This window comes from Haliotis rufescens, unplaced genomic scaffold, assembly GCF_023055435.1.
Source record: "Haliotis rufescens isolate VD_foot unplaced genomic scaffold, xgHalRufe1.0.p SCAF_9, whole genome shotgun sequence".
NCBI lineage: Eukaryota > Metazoa > Mollusca > Gastropoda > Lepetellida > Haliotidae > Haliotis > Haliotis rufescens.
The window spans coordinates 22,387,422-22,411,468 of NW_025964383.1; the positions used below are offsets into that span (position 1 = coordinate 22,387,422).

General features: G+C 42.6%; 2 protein-coding genes across 10 annotated transcripts in view; one reads left to right on the plus strand and one right to left on the minus strand.

The window, feature by feature from the left end:
* LOC124120606 (RANBP2-like and GRIP domain-containing protein 8) overlaps positions 1-24,047 on the minus strand; it is a 229,127-nt gene that overhangs the window by 181,792 nt on the left and 23,288 nt on the right. For 3 of the 6 annotated variants that reach the window (XM_048391249.1, XM_048391250.1, XM_048391248.1), the window contains exons 5-22: positions 19,792-19,835; positions 19,252-19,298; positions 18,630-18,689; positions 16,812-16,880; positions 15,807-15,968; positions 14,889-15,019; positions 14,471-14,603; positions 13,649-13,820; positions 12,159-12,741; positions 11,119-11,352; positions 10,592-10,793; positions 9,788-9,922; positions 7,549-7,612; positions 6,499-6,647; positions 6,038-6,214; positions 4,069-4,132; positions 3,019-3,167; positions 2,559-2,735 (exon numbers count right to left, since the gene is read on the minus strand). In XM_048391249.1, the coding sequence (XP_048247206.1) occupies positions 2,559-2,735; positions 3,019-3,167; positions 4,069-4,132; positions 6,038-6,214; positions 6,499-6,647; positions 7,549-7,612; positions 9,788-9,922; positions 10,592-10,793; positions 11,119-11,352; positions 12,159-12,741; positions 13,649-13,820; positions 14,471-14,603; positions 14,889-15,019; positions 15,807-15,968; positions 16,812-16,880; positions 18,630-18,689; positions 19,252-19,298; positions 19,792-19,835 (2,752 nt within the window). Of the gene's footprint in view, positions 1-998; positions 1,175-1,443; positions 1,517-2,558; positions 2,736-3,018; positions 3,168-4,068; positions 4,133-6,037; positions 6,215-6,498; positions 6,648-7,548; positions 7,613-9,787; positions 9,923-10,591; positions 10,794-11,118; positions 11,353-12,158; positions 12,742-13,648; positions 13,821-14,470; positions 14,604-14,888; positions 15,020-15,806; positions 15,969-16,811; positions 16,881-18,629; positions 18,690-19,251; positions 19,299-19,791; positions 19,836-24,047 lie in introns of all 6 variants that reach the window. The other 3 variants (XM_048391251.1, XM_048391254.1, XM_048391255.1) reach the window with 2 other exon arrangements.
* The window catches only part of LOC124120610 (E3 SUMO-protein ligase RanBP2-like), a 160,204-nt gene that overhangs the window by 15,442 nt on the left and 120,715 nt on the right, over positions 1-24,047 (plus strand). The window lies entirely within an intron of this gene.

Sequence of the window (24,047 nt, forward strand, 5' to 3'; positions counted from 1 at the left end):
ATTGCTGCTATGCCTAATAAGGATCTATACTACAAAAAGTTTGCTAAGGATCAAGTTTTGATGATATCAAAAAATCATCCAACAAATAAAGATTTAAATACCCCGGTTACAGTGATTGGGTAACCCCTGTAAGACCTCAATTTCATGATGAACGGACAGAGGCATGCATTCATGTGCATAAGGTGCTTGAAAACCCTATGTTTTGAGGTATCATGACAGAATCGTTGCACATCATCATCAGAGAGCACACCAACATTTGCTACTGAGGATTGCAACAACTGAATGCACTTATGCTCACTCCACGTCAAAGACGTCGTTTGAGGAACGAAGATTTAGGCAGATACATGGAATCAATACCAGATGTTTGCATCGGGGACTTGCAGGCGGTAGACAGCGTACCACCACACAGCGGGAAGACAGTTGTCTCCTGATTGCAGCAAGACATCATCATTTTGTGTCTGCCACCACACTCAGAAATGACCTGCATAACGCCAGTAACGGAGGGAATGTATCAGACAGGCAGGCACATTTGGACTGGGCTGAAGATCACCTCAAGTGGACAGACCAGGACTGGGCTTCAGTACCATTTACTGATGAATCAAGATACTGTCTTGACTTCAAAGATCGTCATGCCTGAGTGTGGTGTAGACAAGGAGAAAGATTTTAGGATTCCAACGTAGTCAAACATGACCGCTATGGAGGAGTCTCAATCATAATTTGGGGTAGGATCAGCAGAGCGGGAAGAACCGATCTCCATGTCCTACAGTGAAGCACCATGACAGGTGTGCGCTTCAGGGATGACATTTTGGATGTGTAAATAAGACTGTATGCTGGAGCAATCGGACTGGACTTCTTCCTCATGGACGTCAACGCATGATCGCATCGTGCCAGTGTCGTTAATGCCATCTTAGAGCAGCAAACCATTTTGACAAGTGATCTGACTGACTCTACATCACTGCAATACTGTGCGACACATAAAAAAAGCATCAATATCTTACCTTCCACTCGTCATTCTCAAAATAAGTCAACGTAGCTCTCTTCTCAAACATGATGCTTTCTTCCTCAGAATCGTCATCTTCTTCCTCCTCCTCTGTCACAGAGACATCCTGGCTTTTGGACACATTTGCCGAGCTGTTGGTATTCTTGGCTGGAGATGCTGGAAGTACATCAGTTCCTGTTTTAGACAATTCTTCAGGTGACAGATAAACTGTTTTATTCAAGGGTGCAGAAAAATGGTCACAGTGAGTTTGGTTTATTAAGAATCTTATAAGATCAAATGACACAAATACACTATAAGTATTATTCTTTGGTTGAACAAGAATAACACCATTCTATACGACTGAGAAAATGTTGAACAGCTATGAAAAATGATCATCCAGGAGGTTTAGATTTAATTACTTTGGTTCATTGGGTAAGAGGTAGCACCCTAACACAAAGCCTTACCAGATTCCGTTGCCCTGACCAGCTCCTGAACCTCCTCAAAGTTCTTCTTGAACTGTCTGGCCAGCTCCTCTGTCTGCAACACAAGACTCACTCACTGAGATGACGACATACACAGTCCATCCTAAACAAGAACCGCCAGGAGATGACATATCTTCTCCATTCTGGTGCAATTCAGAAATGGAGTTTGGCTACATATACCCAACTTTTGGTACATTGCCATTGGTTACCTTCAGTTCTGTGAAGAAAAAATACGTTGCTGTTCAGTATTTTTCAATATCCCAAATTATCAAAAGGCACCAGTTCACAACTATACTGGTCTGTAAAGCAAGTTCCATCTGGAAATATCCAATGGTTTGGGAGTTCTGCACCGGAAATGAGCACTATTATCATTTTCAGTATAAGTCCAACTTGTTGTGAAAAACAAATAATTGAAGCTCCCAAATCATTAAAAGGTACCAGTACACCACTAGACTGACCTGCATAGCAAGTTTCGACAAGAAATATTCAATATTCGCATAGGAGGCCGATATAGAAAAATTATGAGAAGTATTTCAGTCTAGTTTGTTTGTTCCTTTATGCCACACTCAGCAATATTCCAGCTTTATAATGGCAACCTGTAAATACTCGCTTCTGAATCAGACAATCCAGTGACCAATATTGTGAGCAACAATCCATGCACACAAACAACTGAGTCACCTAATTTGACCACCCAAGTCAACCAGCACTGGTTGCTGGAGACCTTTTCTAACCTGGGATCCCCATGGGTATTCATTCTAGCAAAAACATCATCTGAGCAGTAAATATCCCCAAGGTTCAGAGAGTGACTGACCAGGTGTTACCCTGCCTCACCAAGGTAAACCAGCAGTGAAGATCACGAGCAACATTCTACATCACTAGTGCATGACTACACAAGAAGCACAGGATACTGCTTACCTATAATAATTGTTAGCAAAGCATTACGTCAAGTCCCTCTTGACTAGACAGTGAGAGAGACATTGTGAGACATTACATACAAATAAACACGAAACTTTTAAAACATGTGATATGTTGTAACAATAAGTCAAAGTGCCACTCCAAATGACAGGGAATTATCCCTACACAACTGTAAGCTTCACCTTAAGCTGTGTGATGACTTCTCTGTTCTCCCTCAGGGCCTCCACAAGCTGACTGTTGAACTTGACCAGCTCCTCATTGCGGGCAAGCACCATCTTGACCAAGGACTCTTGGGAGTAGGCCAGGGAACGGATCTTGGCATCCATGTGCTCTGGGCTTGGTCTGATGTGTCGGCCAGCCTGTCCAAGAGTACGTAACATTGTACATTATTAACTCATCAACTGAATTTCCAAGTGAAAAAACCCACTGATACAGACCAACTTTCAAGATCAAGATTGAAAGTCATGACGTTAAAACGAAAGAAATTGAGCTCCCTAAATTCAATCATAGAGGAGTAAACTGTAAGAACTATTTGGTTGCTAAAACAGGTCATGTAGATTTCTTCATCTTTCATTTGACTTTTCATATAATATTTAGTAGCAGATCACCACTGTTTCAGTCCGAATATTATTTGTGACTTACATCAGATGTATTGAAGCTGACTTGAGCTGCTGGAGACTTGGTCCTGGACTTGTCCCTGGGTGTACTGTGGTCTGGGGACGACACGTCTCCATCCATCTGGATGGCTGTTGGAGTGTGGTACTGACTTGGCTCTTCATCATCACCCCACTCTGTCAAACAAGGGACAGGGGTGAACACTTCCTCTAAATTGACAAACTGCTGCAAGGACCATATTAAAATCTAACTCTTAACTGTGGTCAATAGATCTGTGATATGTTGGGGATGAAGGTGAATTTTTTGAGACAAGGCGGAAAAGTCCCGAGTCTGATTCCTATTTGGTGTCTCCTGCCTTGACACTGCAGAAATATTGCTTGAAAGCGGTGCAAAAAACCCACCCACCCACATATTTTTATACTTCTAGAAGACTGAATGATATGTTATGACGCTGAGAGCAAATTGAAGCCATATCATTAATAATCACGTCTTGGCAAGTCAGACCAGTGATTGACAGCCAGGGATTCACATGGGTCTATATAGTTTCAAATCCATGAACTCAGTCACAATTTTCGGGTATGAACATGAGGAGCCCAGGTTGGTTTTACATTATTTCCAAGAACTTAAATTTTTCTTCAGCCTTTCACAGATTGAGATTTATATGTCAGTGTTTTTCATACCAGGATAGACATGCCAATCATGTAGCATATGGAGTCTATAGTTCTGGTTAGTTTTATGATTCAAATAGCCAAACTGATTTGCGACTCACATGACTCACAATGTAAAGTATTAGTGTCCATGCACAATTTGTAAGAGTGTAGAATGCAATATCTTTGTGTCCAATAAAACCCTGGACAATACAAGTAAAAATCTATACTCTGAGGTACAGTGACACAGAAACAGCTAACTCTTACACTGTAACCATAAACAACACAAGTAACAATCTATACCTTTGAGGTACAGTGACACAGAAACAGTTAATTCTCACACGTCACAATAAACAGCACAAGTAACAATTGCACAGGAATTCAGAATTTTAAACAGCATAATTGTTTTTTAGCTGTCATGTTCACTTACCTGCCACACTCATCAGCTGAGACTCAATCTCATCGTAATGTTGCTGCACCGACTTGTTCAATTCCTTGAAAACAATCAACATACAATCAACATTATTCATACTTGTACTTTCATAGTCATGACACTATCTGAACAAACAATGTTACATCCAAAAAGAAACAAGTTGCAACTGTGCAACATGGTTACATCTCTGACCATAAATACTTCCTGTGTTTCTACAGCAAACTGTGCACAATGTGATATACTGTATTCGACGTAATAAGCGCACCGCTCTGATCAGCGCCCACGGCGATAATTGCTAATATATTGGTTAGTGAACAATCCCAATTAGCACCCCTTCTGATTGATCAATATACACAAGACTTATATATTCGAGTATAATACGCACTCGTGCGTTATATGCACCCTTAATTATGGGCAATTAAATTCTGGAAAAATATATCTGTCGTACATTAACATTTCAGGCTGTCTGCATAAACCACGAAATTTATCTTTCAACTGTTTTTATTTCACCAAAATAATATTCTAATGAGAGCCCCCCATTTCTAATTTTGAGAGCGCCCTGGGCGCTTATTACGTCGAATATGGTACACGTTGAAACAAAGTAACACAACTTTCCATATTTTCTCACATGAAATAGTCAATTTTATAAATAACATGCTGTATAAACTTTCAAACAAAGTATATTTCTTTTTGTTCAGAAACTAACATTCTAATACAGAAACCAAAATAAGTATCTAATGACATGCATTGTAACTTCATGGCAATGCTTATTTTAAGACGATTTAATTGCTCCCTCTTTCTTAGCATCACATAATATGACTTGGTACTGACCATTTAGCGAAACATACAGTGGTCTTGGAACTTACATTCCAGCTGGTATTAGTGGTATCATTAATCAAAATAAGATCAATGTCATATGTACATATTCTAAAAAGATACATGGCAGTTCAGTATATATGAAATTGACAGTCAGGGCTCGATTTAACCATATATAACATGGACTTAGTGCATCCTGATATAAATGCAACCTATTATCTTTTTCTACATGCACCTGGTCCACGTCAAAATTTTATTAAAAACAAGCATGAAATACTCACATCCCCCGCCAATATGACATGTCGGGTGTGTGCAATGCATTAGCTCCTGTGAACTATGTTCACTGGGCCTTTTTGTAAAGAAATATAGTACGTTTTTCAAGATCTGCTCTGGAAACGAGGACTACCTCCATTTTCAGTCTAAATCAAAGTCGTTGCAATGGAAACTCGAAAAATAACTTTAAAAAAAAATCCAAAACTATCAAAAGGCACCAGTTCACCACTAGACCTATCTATGTGCCAAGTATGACGAAGAAATATGGTACGGTTTTCAAGATCTGCTCCGGAAACGAGGACTACCTCCATTTTCAGTCTAAATCAAAGTCGTTGCAATGGAAACTCGAAAAATACTTCTTCTTTTTTTAAATCCCAAACTATCAAAAGGCACCAGTTCACCACTAGACCTATCTATGTGCCAAGTGTGACGAAGAAATATGGCAAGAACTGAGTCACCTAATTTGACCACCCAAGTCAACCAGCACTTGTTGCTCGAGACCTTTTCTAACCTGGGATCCCCATGGGTATTCATTCTAGCAAAAACATCATCTGAGCAGTAAATATCCCCAAGGTTCAGAGAGTGACTGACCAGGTGTTAGCCTGCCTCACCAAGGTAAACCAGCAGTGAAGATCACGAGCAACATTCTACATCACTAGTGCATGACTACACAAGAAGCACAGGATACTGCTTACCTATAATAATTGTTAGCAAAGCATTACGTCAAGTCCCTCTTGACTAGACAGTGAGAGAGACATTGTGAGACATTACATACAAATAAACACGAAACTTTTAAAACATGTGATATGTTGTAACAATAAGTCAAAGTGCCACACCAAATGGCAGGGAATTATCCCTACACAACTGTAAGCTTCACCTTAAGCTGTGTGATGACTTCTCTGTTCTCCCTCAGGGCCTCCACAAGCTGACTGTTGAACTTGACCAGCTCCTCATTGCGGGCAAGCACCATCTTGACCAAGGACTCTTGGGAGTAGGCCAGGGAACGGATCTTGGCATCCATGTGCTCTGGGCTTGGTCTGATGTGTCGGCCAGCCTGTCCAAGAGTACGTAACATTGTACATTATTAACTCATCAACTGAATTTCCAAGTGAAAAAAACCCACTGATACAGACCAACTTTCAAGATCAAGATTGAAAGTCATGACGTTAAAACGAAAAAAATTGGGGTCCCTAAATTCGATCATAGAGGAGTAAACTGTAAGAACTATTTGGTTGCTAAAACAGGTCATGTAGATTTCTTCATCTTTCATTTGACTTTTCATATAATATTTAGTAGCAGATCACCACTGTTTCAGTCCGAATATTATTTGTGACTTACATCAGATGTATTGAAGCTGACTTGAGCTGCTGGAGACTTGGTCTTGGACTTGTCCCTGGGTGTACTGTGGTCTGGGGACGACACGTCTCCATCCATCTGGATGGCTGTTGGAGTGTGGTACTGACTTGGCTCTTCATCATCACCCCACTCTGTCAAACAAGGGACAGGGGTGAACACTTCCTCTAAATTGACAAACTGCTGCAAGGACCATATTAAAATCTAACTCTCAACTGTGGTCAATAGATCTGTGATATGTTAGGGATGAAGGTGAATTTTTTGGGACAAGGCGGAAAAGTCCCGAGTCTGATTCCTATTTGGTGTCTCCTGCCTTGACACTGCAGAAATATTGCTTGAAAGCGGTGCAAAAAACCCACCCACCCACATATTTTTATACTTCTAGAAGACTGAATGATATGTTATGACGCTGAGAGCAAATTGAAGCCATATCATTAATAATCACGTCTTGGCAAGTCAGACCAGTGATTGACAGCCAGGGATTCACATGGGTCTATATAGTTTCAAATCCATGAACTCAGTCACAATTTTCGGGTATGAACATGAGGAGCCCAGGCTGGTTTTACATTATTTCCAAGAACTTAAATTTTTCTTCAGCCTTTCACAGATTGAGATTTATATGTCAGTGTTTTTCATACCAGGATAGACATGCCAGTCATGTAGCATATGGAGTCTATAGTTCTGGTTAGTTTTATGATTCAAATAGCCAAACTGATTTGCGACTCACATGACTCACAATGTAAAGTATTAGTGTCCATGCACAATTTGTAAGAGTGTAGAATGCAATATCTTTGTGTCCAATAAAACCCTGGACAGTACAAGTAAAAATCTATACTCTGAGGTACAGTGACACAGAAACAGCTAACTCTTACACTGTAACCATAAACAACACCAGTAACAATCTATACCTTTGAGGTACAGTGACACAGAAACAGTTAATTCTCACACGTCACAATAAACAGCACAAGTAACAATTGCACAGGAATTCAGAATTTTAAACAGCATAATTGTTTTTTAGCTGTCATGTTCACTTACCTGCCACACTCATCAGCTGAGACTCAATCTCATCGTAATGTTGCTGCACCGACTTGTTCAATTCCTTGAAAACAATCAACATACAATCAACATTATTCATACTTGTACTTTCATAGTCATGACACTATCTGAACAAACAATGTTACATCCAAAAAGAAACAAGTTGCAACTGTGCAACATGGTTACATCTCTGACCATAAATACTTCCTGTGTTTCTACAGCAAACTGTGCACAATGTGATATACTGTATTCGACGTAATAAGCGCACCGCTCTGATCAGCGCCCACGGCGATAATTGCTAATATATTGGTTAGTGAACAATCCCAATTAGCACCCCTTCTGATTGATCAATATACACAAGACTTATATATTCGCGTATAATACGCACTCGTGCGTTATATGCACCCTTAATTATGGGCAATTAAATTCTGGAAAAATATATCTGTCGTACATTAACATTTCAGGCTGTCTGCATAAACCACGAAATTTATCTTTCAACTGTTTTTATTTCACCAAAATAATATTCTAATGAGAGCCCCCCATTTCTAATTTTGAGAGCGCCCTGGGCGCTTATTACGTCGAATATGGTACACGTTGAAACAAAGTAACACAACTTTCCATATTTTCTCACATGAAATAGTCAATTTTATAAATAACATGCTGTATAAACTTTCAAACAAAGTATATTTCTTTTTGTTCAGAAACTAACATTCTAATACAGAAACCAAAATAAGTATCTAATGACATGCATTGTAACTTCATGGCAATGCTTATTTTAAGACGATTTAATTGCTCCCTCTTTCTTAGCATCACATAATATGACTTGGTACTGACCATTTAGCGAAACATACAGTGGTCTTGGAACTTACATTCCAGCTGGTATTAGTGGTATCATTAATCAAAATAAGATCAATGTCATATGTACATATTCTAAAAAGATACATGGCAGTTCAGTATATATGAAATTGACAGTCAGGGCTCGATTTAACCATATATAACATGGACTTAGTGCATCCTGATATAAATGCAACCTATTATCTTTTTCTACATGCACCTGGTCCACGTCAAAATTTTATTAAAAACAAGCATGAAATACTCACATTCCCCGCCAATATGACATGTCGGGTGTGTGCAATGCATTAGCTCCTGTGAACTATGTTCACTGGGCCTTTTTGTAAAGAAATATAGTACGTTTTTCAAGATCTGCTCTGGAAACGAGGACTACCTCCATTTTCAGTCTAAATCAAAGTCGTTGCAATGGAAACTCGAAAAATAACTTTAAAAAAAAATCCAAAACTATCAAAAGGCACCAGTTCACCACTAGACCTATCTATGTGCCAAGTATGACGAAGAAATATGGTACGGTTTTCAAGATCTGCTCCGGAAACGAGGACTACATCCATTTTCAGTCTAAATCAAAGTCGTTGCAATGGAAACTCGAAAAATACTTCTTTTTTTTTTAAATCCCAAACTATCAAAAGGCACCAGTTCACCACTAGACCTATCTATGTGCCAAGTATGACGAAGAAATATGGTACGGTTTTCAAGATCTACTCCGGAAACGAGGACTACTGACATTTTCAGTCTAAATCAAAGTTGTTGCCATGGAACTCGAAAAATAACTTTTTTAAAATCCCAAACTATCAAAAGGCACCAGTTTACCACTAGATCTATCTATGTGCCAAGTTTGGTGAAGAAATATGGTCTGGTTTTCAAGATCTGCTCCGGTAGCGAGGACTACCGGCATTTTCAGTCTAAATCAAAGTCGTTGCCATGGAAACTCGAAAAATAACTTTTTTAAAATCCCAAACTATCAAAAGGCACCAGTTCACCACTAGATCTATCTATGTGCCAAGTTTGGTGAAGAAATATGGTACGGCAGCCATTCCTATGTCCCCCTTCCACTTCGTGGCAGGGGATAAAAATTAATGCAGTGACAGCTGCAGTGGCTTTGTTTGTGGAAGAATGTCAGATTTGGCTTCAAGTACTACCAGTAATGTTGGTGCCCGGGATGACGTTTTCAGAATTACATCTGCCACAAGTGTAGGAAATACCACTGCCAGTATAGTTCATGGGTACCGATATGAGAGCAACCTGATTTAGACTGGTGCATCTACTGGTACTGGTCAACATGTTCAAATCTATAGGTAGTTCCTTAAATCGAGCCCTGCAAGTTGCTAGCTCCCTAACTGTTTTCCAGTCGCGAATATTCAATCAGCACTGATCAGTGCACACTCACATGTTTCTTATCTCCTTGCAGAAGATCAAAAGTACGATAGATGGCATCCCGAGCTTTTGTTAAGAGAATCTGGTGTTGTTCTCTTCCAACAGGAGCATCCCGAGATCGCTCCTGCTCTGCTAGAACCTTGTATATCTAGAACAGCAGAACATCAGCATACAGTCTTACCATAACCTCCAGCTATCAACACTAAGATTACAGCATCAATGTTGGTACACTTGGTATTGCATAAGCAACAACTTCTGCCCCAATGCACAGAAGGACTACATGCAGTGTTCCACATTAAGCACAACGTCAAGCGTCCTAGTCATTGCCCTTATGCTCAAGATGTAGGGTACCAAGATTCAAATCCATAAGAAGAAAACCTCAAGGTGTGTGTGTGTGTGTGTGTGTGTGTGTGTGTGTGTGTGTGTGTGTGTGTGTGTCTCACAATCCTGACCTTCCGCTCCATTAACGTGCCTCTTACAGCCAACATTGCTAACTGAGACAATTCTAAGCTGGGGTTCCTCCTTCTTGAATCGCTGCATGCTTTCAACCCCATCTTCCCTAGCCATTGAGGCTAAATATGTTGTCATTGGGTGCATATCATAGTCTTGGATGTTACATACACAGCCTTAGTGTACTGACCCATGACAAATCGCATCATAATTGTACGTCTCTGTATTCTGACTAATCTAAATAAATCAATAAATCTATCCATTCACTGTATACACAACACAACATTTCACACACCTCTAGGAACACTTACAGCGTCCTTTCACACATCAATAATCATTTGTGTTCATTGATCATAAAATTACTTACCTTTGCCGAGTTGAGTGAAGCATATGGCGTGTGTAGTTTGTCAAATATATTGATAGCATCCTCGTACTTGTTTTTCTTCATTGCTGCACAGCCAACAGCGTACTGGACCTCGGAGGTGAGCGCTTTAATGGTGGCCTCGTCCAGGTCCTGGTCAGTGTCATCCTTGAACAGTCGGTGCTTCGGCACATGGGGATTCCGGTTCCTGGCAACATGCATCACATGCAAAATCATTGCATATAAATTCATCGTGTTGTATTGCATCGATCAACGCAATTGGGATAAGATGACATGCATCAACCAAGTCAACGAGCCTGACCACCTGATCCCGTTAGTCGCCTCTTACGACAAGCATAGTCACCTTTTACGGCAAGCATGGGTTGCTGAAGACTTATTCTACCCTGGACCTTCACGGGTCACTCAGGGTTCGCGAGACACGACCTATTAAGTAAGGGTTTCATGCATCATATCTGAGTTAACAATATGCCATGGACCACATGCAAGACTTATAATTAATCACCAGCCCTTACTTATCAAGTCGGTTCAACATTTCCAGGGCCTGCTCCCAGTAAAACTCTGCTCTGGTCTCAGTGTCGGTAACATTCAATGTGAACTGTGGCCCCAACTGTTTCATCTCAGAGGCCTTCACCTCCAGTGACCTGGCTATGTGGATGATGAGGTTGACAGACACCCCGTGACCCGCGACGAGGCGGACAGTCTCTATCCCCCGCTGCAGGGTGTGGCGCATCTTGGAAAAGTTGTCCCTAAGTACAAATAAGATACAAATCATCAAATGTGCCGACTCTTGCACATGATACATCACCGATGAATCTAGGATAGCAACTAAGGGGATGATGGGGGAAGAGATTGAGATTATGCATTACGTTTTTCACAAAATGGTACCAGTGTAGAATTTTATAGGACATCTCTGGCATTTCAATAAAAGCAAATTCATTATTCTATCATAAAACTTGATACTTATTCATGTTTTTTTGTTGGTTTGTTTCTTTGTTGTTTAACACCGCACTCAGCAATATTGCAGCTATATGACCGCCGTCTGTAAATAATCAAGTACGGACCAGACAATCCTGTGACGGACATCATGAGCTTATCCATGGTTATCAGTGCTACATAAAAACCAACTTTCTTTCCTAAATTTCTCATGTATGCAACAAGAAATGAGCAATGTACTTTATGGCATGGTGAATACTTTGTTCACCTCTGACAAATATTTCTGGTGTACTTGTTGATAATGAATCTCAAAACTAAAAAAAACATTTATTAGAAATCTACATCAATTCGGTGCTGAATGCCGCACTTAGCTATGTCCCAGCTATATGACAGTGACCTGTAAATAATCAGGTCAAGAGAAGAAAAAAACATAATTAAAATTATAAGCACCGTTCATGGTCAGGCTACATGCAATCAACCAACACCAGGTCCATTAGGTTGCTTGAGACCTGTTTTAAACTGGATTCCACACAAGGCTATTGATTGACAAAAAGAACATTGTTGTGGGAAAAAGTGAGACTGGGTTGTGTGATAGGACAGAAAACTACTTGAAACCTACTTGACTGTGTTAGTGTGGAATTTGTAAGCTGCCAGCCACCAGTCTGCCTGCTCCTGTGTACACAGTGGTTTCGTCAGACTCAGGGGTAGAAAGTCTGGCTGCGTGGGATCACTGTGACCCATGTGAATCATCTCCTGGTGCCTCAATGCTGCACAGCAAACCGACGCAATGAGAAACACATCTGTGTCCAGCTGACACAAAGACTCCGCACCACCAACTGACATGTTTTTCACACTGTAAACCAAATCCTCAAAGATGTCGAAGCCGTAGTAAGGCTGAGCCTTGTCTTTACAGGAGTACCGTTGTAGAGCCAGCCATATGAAGTTGGTCAGACTTTGGGGGTGAAGTCTGTAGCAGCCCGAATCGAAGGATCGCATCTGGCGCCGGGAAGGAAACAGGAGTACGTTGTCCGTGTAGGTCCGATTCTTTATCAGGTAGGAACTGTCTTTCTTTGCCCTCATGTCTGGCAGAGTGAAGACGGTGTCGTACAGCTTTTCTCGGCCTTGTTGTCTGCAGTATTGCTGTCTCAGTTTCTGTGTCCATGTTGCTGTGTCTCCCTTGCCCAGTGCTTGTAGAGTGTGGCCTGTGGAAGTAGTTGTAACATGAGGCTCCTGTATCTCATGTGTATGCAGCATGGAGAAATTCAAATGTCAACTGTTCTAGTGAGTGAGTTGAGTTTAACGCCGCTTTTAACAGTATTCCAATTATATCGTGGCGTGTTAGCTTAATGTGGGAGGAAAGCCCGAAGTGATGCAGGTCTCAGACGTTTACCACTTCGGTGAAACCCACGAGCACGGGTATGGTGCTGACTAACCTAGAAACATAATCGGGGCAAACCGGGATTCAAACCCATAATAATAGGCTTCTTGCGTGCCCAAGGGACGCAACTCTGCACAGCGAAGCGCAGCGCCTTAGACGACTGGGCCACCCGTGCCCCCGTCAACTGTTCTAAACAGTGAACTCAAAATAAACCATCCTGTTTACTAATGCATTGCCTTACAATCCCTTTCAAATACCCCCCTTATCTCCACCATCTAGCAATAGAAAACCAGCTTTTTTTCAGATTAATATGTTTGGATGTAGACATGCACAAGCCCACTTGTCCCAGTAGATTGTCTAATGTTACAGCTATCCTGAGGGCTGGTAGATTTAGGGAATGGATCTTATCACTATTCGGGATAGTATGTGTTTCAGGTTACCTTGTACCCCTGTTATAGCAATAGAATATAGAGTTAGAGTTAACAATTGATCTCACAATAATTTGGCATGAGATTAACATAGTGAAAGCTTATTCCAAAAAGAACCAACACTGACATGTTCGTTTTAATCTTTCAAACCACTAAGTTTATGAATCATGTCTTATCATAATATACACTCCAGATCAACATAGGTATGTCATGCTTTTCACAACATCATACTTAGACAAAGTGTCCAGATACTGTTTACTCATCCTTGTCCCTGAGACTGTGATAATTGACTAATTCCCTCACCTCCCTGGCTGCGTCGGAAGTTGCTGATCATGTGCAGATGTTCATACATGCTCTTCTTGTCCTTGCTTGCTGACACAAACCACTCGGACCGCGAGTCTATTGTGATGATGGAGTTGTTGAGAAGATAGCACACGGAGGCCAGGGGGATCACATCCTTCCACGACAGCCCACCCTGACATACAAGCATCTGATGAGGAGGTGCCATTAACACCATTATTTCCTTTAGACAAGTCAATTTCAGGAATGCAAGTACCAATACCAAGTAACTCTTTCTTCGAGCCAAAAACCCATACCAATGGTATATCATCTTTGGAGAAATGAGACAAGTGTAAAATGTTTGACAGTTGCAAACTAAATGTAATAGTTACATTAGCTGTCAGATCAAGAGATCCAAATGCTCATAAAATTCAGGTAATAATAATGTCTCTCTGCAATATCAATGCAGAGAAAATAAAGATTAGAAAGTGATTAATGACACACAAAATTGAAGAAAGACAGCTACACTGGCAGCAACATCATCACTTTCATAGAATCGTCACAATGATGCATAACCGCTTGCTACCACTAACAGTCACATTACAAACACAGGGCTACAGTTGCCAAGTGGTATCTCAGCTAAACACTCAAGACAAGAAAAAACAAAAAGCAGTAAGATTAAAAGTTGTCAAAAGCAATGTGAAAGTGTAAGCCTTAAAGTACACTGAGCAATAATCCTACAGGGATGCAATGAACACTGGCATGGAACATACAGATGCTCATTTCCAGGCCTGTACAAACACTGACTGGGATTTATGATTTGACTCCAATGAAGAGACAAGTTACCTTTTGGGCTCTCTTCAGCAGCAGCGTGCCGCAGGAGAAGAAGAACTGGCCGGTCATCTCAGTTAGGAATGACATCCAGTCGTCCTCCTGCTGATTTGGAATCTGTACAGCTTCTTGAAGTACCTGGTCAAACCTGGACACACGCAACAAATCTTACTCCATGGTCCCACACAGTCCATGCCTTTTTACCACCCAAGGATTTATCAAGGATTCCAAACGAAGAGCCTTGGCAAACACATTGTGGAGAAAATGATATTTTGTTCAAAATTGGGATTGGGATTGGGATTAGCATAGTTCCTATTTCCTCAAGCATTATAAGTGAGGAACTGGATGATAAACTAAGAATATTAAGCTTCCATGGCACAGAGGGTTGTGCTCCTGTATCTAGTCAAATATACATGACAGGGCTGTAACTTACTGGTGAAGAACCTCAGCACAAGCAACAGGTTCCCTGTAACATAGACGCAGGTACACGACATTCCTCAAAGTGTGCAGGAACTGGGTGTAGAATCGTAGGTCTCCACGGCAGCCAGTCTTCCCTTTGTAGGCCTAGAAGATGGAGAAGATAAATGATTATACACCATTTATAACAAAATTATTTCCAAAAAAGCAAGTACCGTATTCGACGTAATAAGCACCAAGGGCGCTCTCAAAATTAGAAATAGCTGGCTCTTATTAAAATATTATTTTGGTGAAAAAAAAACAGAGTTGAAAGATACATTTCGTGTTCATGTACGACAGATATATTATTCCAGAATTTAATTGCCAATAATTAAGGTTGCATATAACACACGAGTGCGTATCATACGCGAATAAATAGGTCTTGTGAATATTGATCATCCGGAAGGGGTGCTAATTGGGTTTGTTCACTAGCCAATATATTCGCAAATATCGCCGTGGGCGCTTATTACGTCGAATACGGTAGTCTAAAATTGGCATTAGTCCGGGCCAGTTCAAGCAGAAAGAGACACAGAGACACAGACAGACTGACAGACACGGTGAGTCAGCTTGGTGAGAGAGGAAATCTTGGAGATGGAGATCTCAGATATTCACTACTTAGTTGAGACCCACAAGGACAAGTATAATCGGGGGCGAACCAGGATTCAAACCACAATCATAGGTTTCTCGCGTGCCCAAGGCATACATCTCTGCACAGAGAAGTGCATGCGGTGCGTTAGAAGACTGGGCCCCCCTAAGGCCAAATAGTGTAAGCATGTTTCCCATTGCTGATGACCAAGCTACATTAGTAAAGACAAGAACAGAGGTGCTGCCAAACAGTTAGTTTCAGAACAGAACAAATGCCTTATATGCTTGTGTCAAGTGCCCCAGTACTTACATAGTAGACATCAAGGAGAGTTTCATACCACTCCAGGCTGTCTGTGAAAGCCATGGTGCGGTCAGTCTGCACAGCCACATTGTAAGCATGGTCAAGCTTCCCCGACTTCAGGTAAAAGCGTAGCAGCTTCACTCGTAGGCTTACATCTTCTGGGCGTTGTGTCTACAACAATAAATATGACTCTAGTACTCCTTGACACAACAACATGCCAGGAAGATATTCTACATGTAAACATTGGATGTAAACCAAAGACAGCAACATTTAACCTTTGAGCACATTATTCCTTTTAAGTTCTCCAAACATTAGTTTTCCCAACCACTGCAAAATTGGACATTTTGTACAAGACTTTTTGCAGATGCTTAATTAGTTACCATAACTTGTTTGAGTTTGTTTATCTGACTGGATAGTTGCTGTCTCAAAACCTCAACAAATTGTTATGGCAGTGTTGATGTCATCAAGTCAGCTCACACAATTCAGACTGAGTGAACATACTGAGTGCCTGCTGGCTGTCACAGGACCAAAACAATACTGTCACTGACAAAATATTTCACTTTAAGTATATCAGATCAGCTTCATTTTTTGCAATGTCCGTTCAGCTGGTATAAGTATGTGCATCCCACTACTGACACATCGACTCAAGAGAAGATGGAATGGTTTCAACTCTGGAAATTATATAGTTCATATGAGTGAGTGAGTGAGTGAGTGAGTGAGTTGGGTTTAACGCTGCTTTTAACTGTATTCCAGTTATATCGCGGTGTGTCAGCTTAATGTGGGAGGAAAGCCCGAAGGGGTGCAGGTCTCCGACGTTTACCACTTCGGTGAAACCCACGAGCACGGGTATGGTGCTGACAAACCTAGAAACAATCGGGGCGAACCGGATTCGAACCCACAATCATAGGTTTCTTGCGTGCCCAAGGGATGCAACTCTGCACAGTGAATCGCGGCGCCTTAGACGACTGGGCCACCCATGCCCCCTAGTTCATATGATTGTACATGGACACTTACCAATTCTGATGTGATGAGGTTTTCTAGTTCCTGGAAGTCTTCATCACCACTGTTCTGGGCTATCATCTCCTGCACAAGAACATGACATTATAACTATGGGCAAAAGTTATGTTTACATGCAAGCCCTATGAATAGATCTTGAAATGACACAAAATACATAGCACCCAATTATTATTGCTAATATTTGTTTTGTTGTGTTTTTTTGGTCACAAATCAGGTGAAGCTAGGCAACGACAGCTGCTGAGAGTCCTTGAATGGGTATTTAGAGCGTCTGGGGCTTCGGTCCTGTCATACACTGAAGCACATTTACCATATGTGGTGTCTCCATGGGCAAGGGACCTTGTCTAAAATATGCCTGTTCTCCCAGCAGTGAATGGGTACACAGTAAGATGAGATGGCAATGTGGTTGTTTTATCTTGTATAGAAGTTGTAAGATTATACACAGAAGGTATTGAAAGTTTTAGTTCCATGTGTACCACGTTTTGTTCTTGGTTGCATGTTAAAAGTAACATTGCTTGGAGGTTATATTCCATTTTTTGTTTCATGATTAGTAATCTCATATATGTTTCGAGGAAAATACTAAAGGAAGCGCCATTCATTGGCTTTCCAGAGACCCAAGAGCAATACAGTCTTTTCACAAATGTCTTCAGCATTATGTGTGCTACCCTTGAGTGAGTGAGTGAGTGAGTATGGTTTTACGCCGCTTTTAGCAATATTCCAGCAATATCACGACGGGGAAGACCAAAAATGGGCGTTACACATTGTACCCATGTCGGGAATCGAACCCAGGTCTTCAGTGTGACCAGTGAACCCTGTAACCACTAGGCCTCCCCAACCTCCCCGTACTACCCTTGAAGATCAGGGTTAGAATTGGTCTTTACCCTTATGTTTGACTGGGTTCGTACAAGCAAACCATTTGAGTATTTGAATGTGGTCAAGGTCAGAAATGAGTTTAGAACACTCTTGGAGTGAGTGAGTGAGTTGGGTTTAACACAGTTATATCACGGTATGTCTGCTTATGCGAAGGGAAAGCCTGACGTGATGCAGGTCCCAGACAATTACAGAACAGTCTTGGACTCTCCCGCACACACCAGTTTTGTAGTGGTGGGGTTCCCACCTTTGAGTTTTCCCAGGTTCGGCAGTAAGCTCCATCCATTCTTTCAGTCAATGAAGCTCATTAGATTTTATTTCTGATGAATGTTTTCTCATGAATTTTACTTTCATAAGGAGGAATTTGAGGATTCAAACATGGACGAGGTCGGAGAAAGGTTTAGAACACCCTGGGAAACCAAGGGACAAGCCTATTTTGCAGCGGTGATGTCTCGCAAGGGGTGCCTAACTTTTGGCGGCGTTGGTACCAGCAAACGATAAGAGGATTCAAACATGGTCAAGAAGTGGATTTAGAACACTTTGAGATTCTCCGGCACACACCAATTTCCTTGCGATGCCTCAGTTCTGATGGCATTGTCACAAGCAAACTATTTGAGGATTTGAATGTAGACAGATACTTTTGCGTACATTTCACTTGGAGCCCGACATTGCTGTTTGCAGCGATATTTATAGTTATTATTATTATTCAACTGCGGACTAAGCAATATTCCAGCTATATAACAGCGGGCTGTAAAATAATGACAGCAACAATCCACATTGCCGGGGTACAGTGACACACAAGTCACCGAGTCTAACCAAACGACCCATTAAAGTTGCCTCTGATTAACAGATGTTTGCTAATAAACAAAGATGATAAGAAATAGGTTTGAAGAGCTAGACTCAGGCTCTGAACTGGTGGCAAAAGTGGCTATTGATGTCCTTACTCACCCTCAGTCTGAAGATAACATCATTCCCAGGGCAGGTTTGCTCCGCCTTCTCCAGCCAGAACTACAGCGAACAAAAGCAAGAAATAACACAGGTGAACTCTGATGACGATCCACAACTTTCCACAGCTCTTACAGGTTTCAGATCACTACAGTGACCAGGACGTTGACTGTCATCAAAACTGTCATGAAGAATTTTCAAAATCATAATGTAGAAAGAGGAATGTCCCATCCAATGTTTAATAATGAAAACGTACTAATGCTGTTTGTCTCGTAAAGTCACTGTTCCCATAGAAATGTACTCTGGATACCCCAATGTCTTAAATATTTGGGTTAACTGGTTAATGAGGAAGATCCATATTATATTAAGTGGGATATTTCATGAGTGAGTGAGTGAGTTTGGTTTTACGCCGCTTTTAGCAATATTCCAGCAATATCACGGCGGGGGACACCAGAAATGGGCTTCACACATTGTACCTATGTCGGGAATCGAACCCGGGTCTTCGGCGTGACGAGCGAACGCTTTAACCACTAGGCTACCCGACCGCCCCGGGATATTTCATGAATGCCAGCTATAGAGATACACATACATGTCCATGTATTCATTAAATAAAATTTTAACTCACTCTAGCTCGTTCAGGATCCATGGGCACCTGCGTACACAGCTCACAAACTGAAACATAAATAATAAAAAACATCAAACATTCAAAAAATGAAACCAAAACTCAGGACGGTGACAAAACATTGCTGTACTGATCAACAAGAATACATTTTGTATAACAATTTGTGGTATTTACTGTTTGTGAATCTGATAAAACAAGCAATCTGTGTGAGACGAACAATCACAAGTTATTCTTTGTAAATATTCTCACATATCAAACAAGTAACAGAAAAGTCACAATCAATATCACTCATAAGGTAAAATACAGTTTCTTTGAAAAGGAATTAACACAGTAATACTGGTGGTCATATAAATACCACCATGTTGTTGAAAATGTTACTAGCATTGGTTTAGCAGACAAGTCAGAATACCTTCAACAGATTGACTCAGGATCACAGGCTAGAGCCAATTTGCATCCCTGCAAGTGTTTAGTTCTAAAACTTACTAAATTTGATAACATTTTCACAATGATCATGATGATGCTTCAAATATCAAAGCAACTCACTTTTGATGATCAAATCTTTCTGCGAGCCATCAAGCCCCAGGGCCCTGAAATGCACACAGTTGAGGTGAAATACACTGACACCGATAATTTCAATGAAGAAACGGCAATACTGCTGTCATTTGAGCCTAGCATGCATATAGTGGCATAACGGCAATGTGTTTTCTAAAAGTCCAAGTGAGGCAATGTATATTGGTAAAATGAAAAGAACTAGTTGGCTTGTAAATATGGGTTTTTCAGATTAAAACGATGTTTTATTGGTCTGTTTTCAGTCGTACAAATGGGTATCTCTCATACCCTCACGTCTAGTCGCACGTTTAAGTGGAAGCCAGAAGCTGGAATGTAAACATTAAACTTGTTTCCGTCCGGTTGCGCACGCACCTCCCTATGACATGTCACAAATCTCGAAGAATAAGCCATCAAGCAGGACTGGACTGGATTACTTCCCTGTGGGGATGGGTGGGTGGGAACGTACGACTGAAAACAGACCAATAAAACATCGTTTTTAATCTGAAAAACCCATGTTTTAGTCTGTTTTCAAATGGGTAGAATTCGACGGAACACTGGAAGGAGGGTCGGGAAAGTAATCAGGCAGTGACCACTTTCACGTCGAATGTACCAAGTTCCTCACCCCTGTAGTGACAATAGAACATTCGACCAGATGCACGGACGAGACAAGTTGTTTATCACGAACGCACAGCATGGTTAATGCTCTTCGACACACAACTAATTATCGATGCGACAGGCCAACTGCACGCGTCAGTTGAACTGCGATCGAAGTGTGGTCGACGAATAGTTTAGTTACAGAGCAACTCGCAGTATACAAGGTAACTAAAACAGCATATTTAATGCTCTTCGACTCACAACTAATTATCGAAGCGACAGGACAACTGCACACGTCAGTTGAATTGCGATCGAAATGTGGTCGGCGTATAATTTAGTTACAGAACAACTCGCCGTAGACAAGGTAACTAAAATAGCATGGTTAATGCTCTTCGACACACAACTAATTATCGATGCGACAGTACAACTGCACACGTCAGTTGAACCCGGATCGAAGTGAGGTCGGCGCATAATTTAGTTACAGAGCAACTCGCTGTATACAAAGTAACTAAAAAATACGAGCAGTACTATAATGTATGGGAAGACGATGCATACACCGAATAACCATAATAAAAAGCAGAAGTACTGCACGCAACAAAAAACCATAAGAATGCGTACATTCACCAACAGCTTTTATTGTAACCTGTAGTATGTCACGAAGTGTCGAGCAAAAACTCCAAAGTGAATAAAACACAAATTCACTGTCTTTTCTGAGAGATCTGTTGTGCCACCACGAGTGGACCAAACTGTTTGAGTCCTTCAACATCTTCTGTGGAGATATCTCTAAGATAATGCGAAGCAAACACTGAAGCAGATCTCCAAAAGCAGCCCTCCATAATAACTTGTAGCGAACAATTACTGTGGAGTGCTAATGTTGAAGCGATGGCTCGAACTTCGTGCGGATGAGAGGAGGTGGGAGGTGCGAGTCCTTGCGCCTCGTAAGCTCTGAGAATTAACGTTCTCAACCAAAATGAGAGAGTATTACGTGTAATCTCTTTCCTTTCATTGGTTGAGAACGGTATGAACAGCCGTCGAAAATGTTGTCGTCGCTGTTCAGAACGCTGCAGGTAAATACGAAGCGCACGAACTGGGCACAAGGTGAGATCAGCGTGATCATGAGGGCCCATAATGGCAGACAAGGAAGGAATGTGGAACATTCTCGGATCTTGGCCAGGAAGTTAATTTTTCGCTAAAAAATCCCATCGGAGACCAAGATTGACGTTGCCATGGTTACGCTGATCGAACGTAATCCGACCGACGTCAATGTCATGTATTTCCGTAATTCTCGCAGCCGTAGCCAGCGAGAGAAGGATAACCGTTTTCTGAGACAATAAGTCGAACGCGACCTGATCGAGAGGCTCGTAAGCCTGACTAGACAGCTTGCGCAGAACGACATCGAGGTCCCAGGCCGGCGGTCGGAATTTACGTGACTGATCTTCAACCATGAAGGCACGTAGAATCTTCTGCAACTCCGGTACGTTAGTGAGCTTGTCGCCCGTAGGAGACGGCACTACTGTAGCCAAAGCTGCCAGATATGTCGAGATCGTCGACCCTGTCAGACGCCGAGATGACCGGAGAGAGACTAGGAACTCCGCCACCTGTGGTGGGGTCGCTACCGCCGGGTTGAAGCCATGAGACCTGGCGAAAATGGAGAAAGTGGTCCACTTGTCATCTTACAGCTTACGAGTCGTAACTCGATTTGCCAACGAGACAAGCGCTGCCGCTTTAGCCGAATAGCCTTTCTTCATTAACGAGGTCTTAAGCAAACCCAGGCGTGAAGCTGGAAGTTCTTTATCCCCGGATGCAAGTCGTCGGTGTGAGGATGAAGAAGGAGGTCGTCTCGATCTGGCAACGGGAACGGTGGTTGATCGATGATCTGAAGAAGTTCCGGGAACCATGTTCTGGCCGGACAATAAGGTGCGACCAAAAGCAGACGTAGGTTGGCCGTTTGCCGAACTTTCATCAGTTGCGATGGTAACAGCACCGTTTGTGGAAACGCGTAAGCGTCTTGACCCCCCACGATATCGCTAGAGCGTCGTGGTCCCATGCCCGTGGGTCTGGAACCGGCGACACGAATCGAGGGAGGCGGTTGTTGTACGGGGCTGCAAAGAGATCTACTTGGGGCAACCAGAGTCGATCTGTCAGCAGATGAAAGACTGTCGGATGGATCATCCACTCCGTGGGAGACGGCCTCGATGGTCTCGACAGGGCGTCGGCAATCACATTCTTGGCCCCCGGGATGTGACGGGCGCGTACGCCCATGTCCAAGTCGTCGACGAGGGCGAAGAACCTGAATGTCCGGTCCAGTTGTTCCCTGTTTGATGACGCTTCCATCTCGAGGCAGTTGATGTGGAGGACCTTTTCTACTGGCGACCACAGCCCGGCCGCTTGGTCGTCCCCGAAGTGCGCTCCCCAGCCTTCCAATGACGCGTCTACGAATAGGTGTAGTATGAACGGAGGTTCGCTCATAAAGACGCCCTCGCCTGATCGCCTGCCGATGGAGCCATTCTACGACCGTCTTCATGATCCGTGTGAAAAAGCATGGGGCCGTAGAAATTCCAATCGGGAGGGCCGCCCACTGGTAATGAATACCTTGGCATTCGAATCGGAGGTACTTCTGGAACTCGGAAGCTATTGGTAAATGTAGATACGCGTCCTGAAGGTCTAACGAGACGAGGAAGTCGTTCGGTAATATCATCCGACGCAGAGAGCTGAGGGATATCAAGGTGAATGTGTCGGGTGGTTGGAGGTATGTTGCGTTGAGGAAAACCCACATGTGGGCATAGTGACGAAGTCGCCCCCCCTACCGGTAGCTCATCTAAAGGTAGTGTCAACGGGGGAGACTCCAACCACGGCGACGGCGACGGCGGGGGAAGGGACCTCACTTCCTCCCCCGCTGGTACTTTCCCCCTCTGGGAAACTTGGAAAAGGAGACCTGGCGACCTTTCCTGTCGGAACCTCCCTTGCGGGACGGCTGTCGAGGCACGTCCCTACGGAAGGCCCTTTGCACATTCTCGTTTCGGTAACGTCGTCGTGGGGCGTTCGAAACCGGTGGCCGTCTGGACAGGTTGGGTGAAGCCGAAATGATGATGTCACGCTCGGCTTCCCTGGAGTACTTGTCAAGAACGTCGTTGGTACGACCGTCAAACAACTGTTGCGATGTCCACGGGGCCCGTAAGAGTGACCTGCCATGACGATCAGGTAGGTCAGTGCAGTCGATGTAACCATGGCGACGCGCCGTAGTAATCTGGCCCGATACATATCGGGACTGGGCGAGGACGTCCGAGATCCACCGTTGCATACAGGTGAGGACCGATGGCACCGTCCTGTCGTCCTCGTCCTGGGGTTCTTTCTCCTCAAAGTACACTGAGAGGGCCTCGATCGCTGTCGACAGCATAGCAAGCGTTTGCAGCTGGTGACGAACAGCAGTGTCCATGGATTCCAAATGTCTGTCTTCTACAAGAATTTTGGAGGGCGCTGGTTTCTTGAAGAGAAGCCCCCAGTCCAAATCCCTAGTCATGGGTGACGAAAACGGCATGCCATAAATCGGGTAACGAGATCGACCAGGCGGCTTGCAGAAGCTCTGCCCAGGCAGAGCAGAGCCAAAGTTCTGGTCCATATCGTGAGCCATGGCTCTGAAGACATCGGGAGGAGAA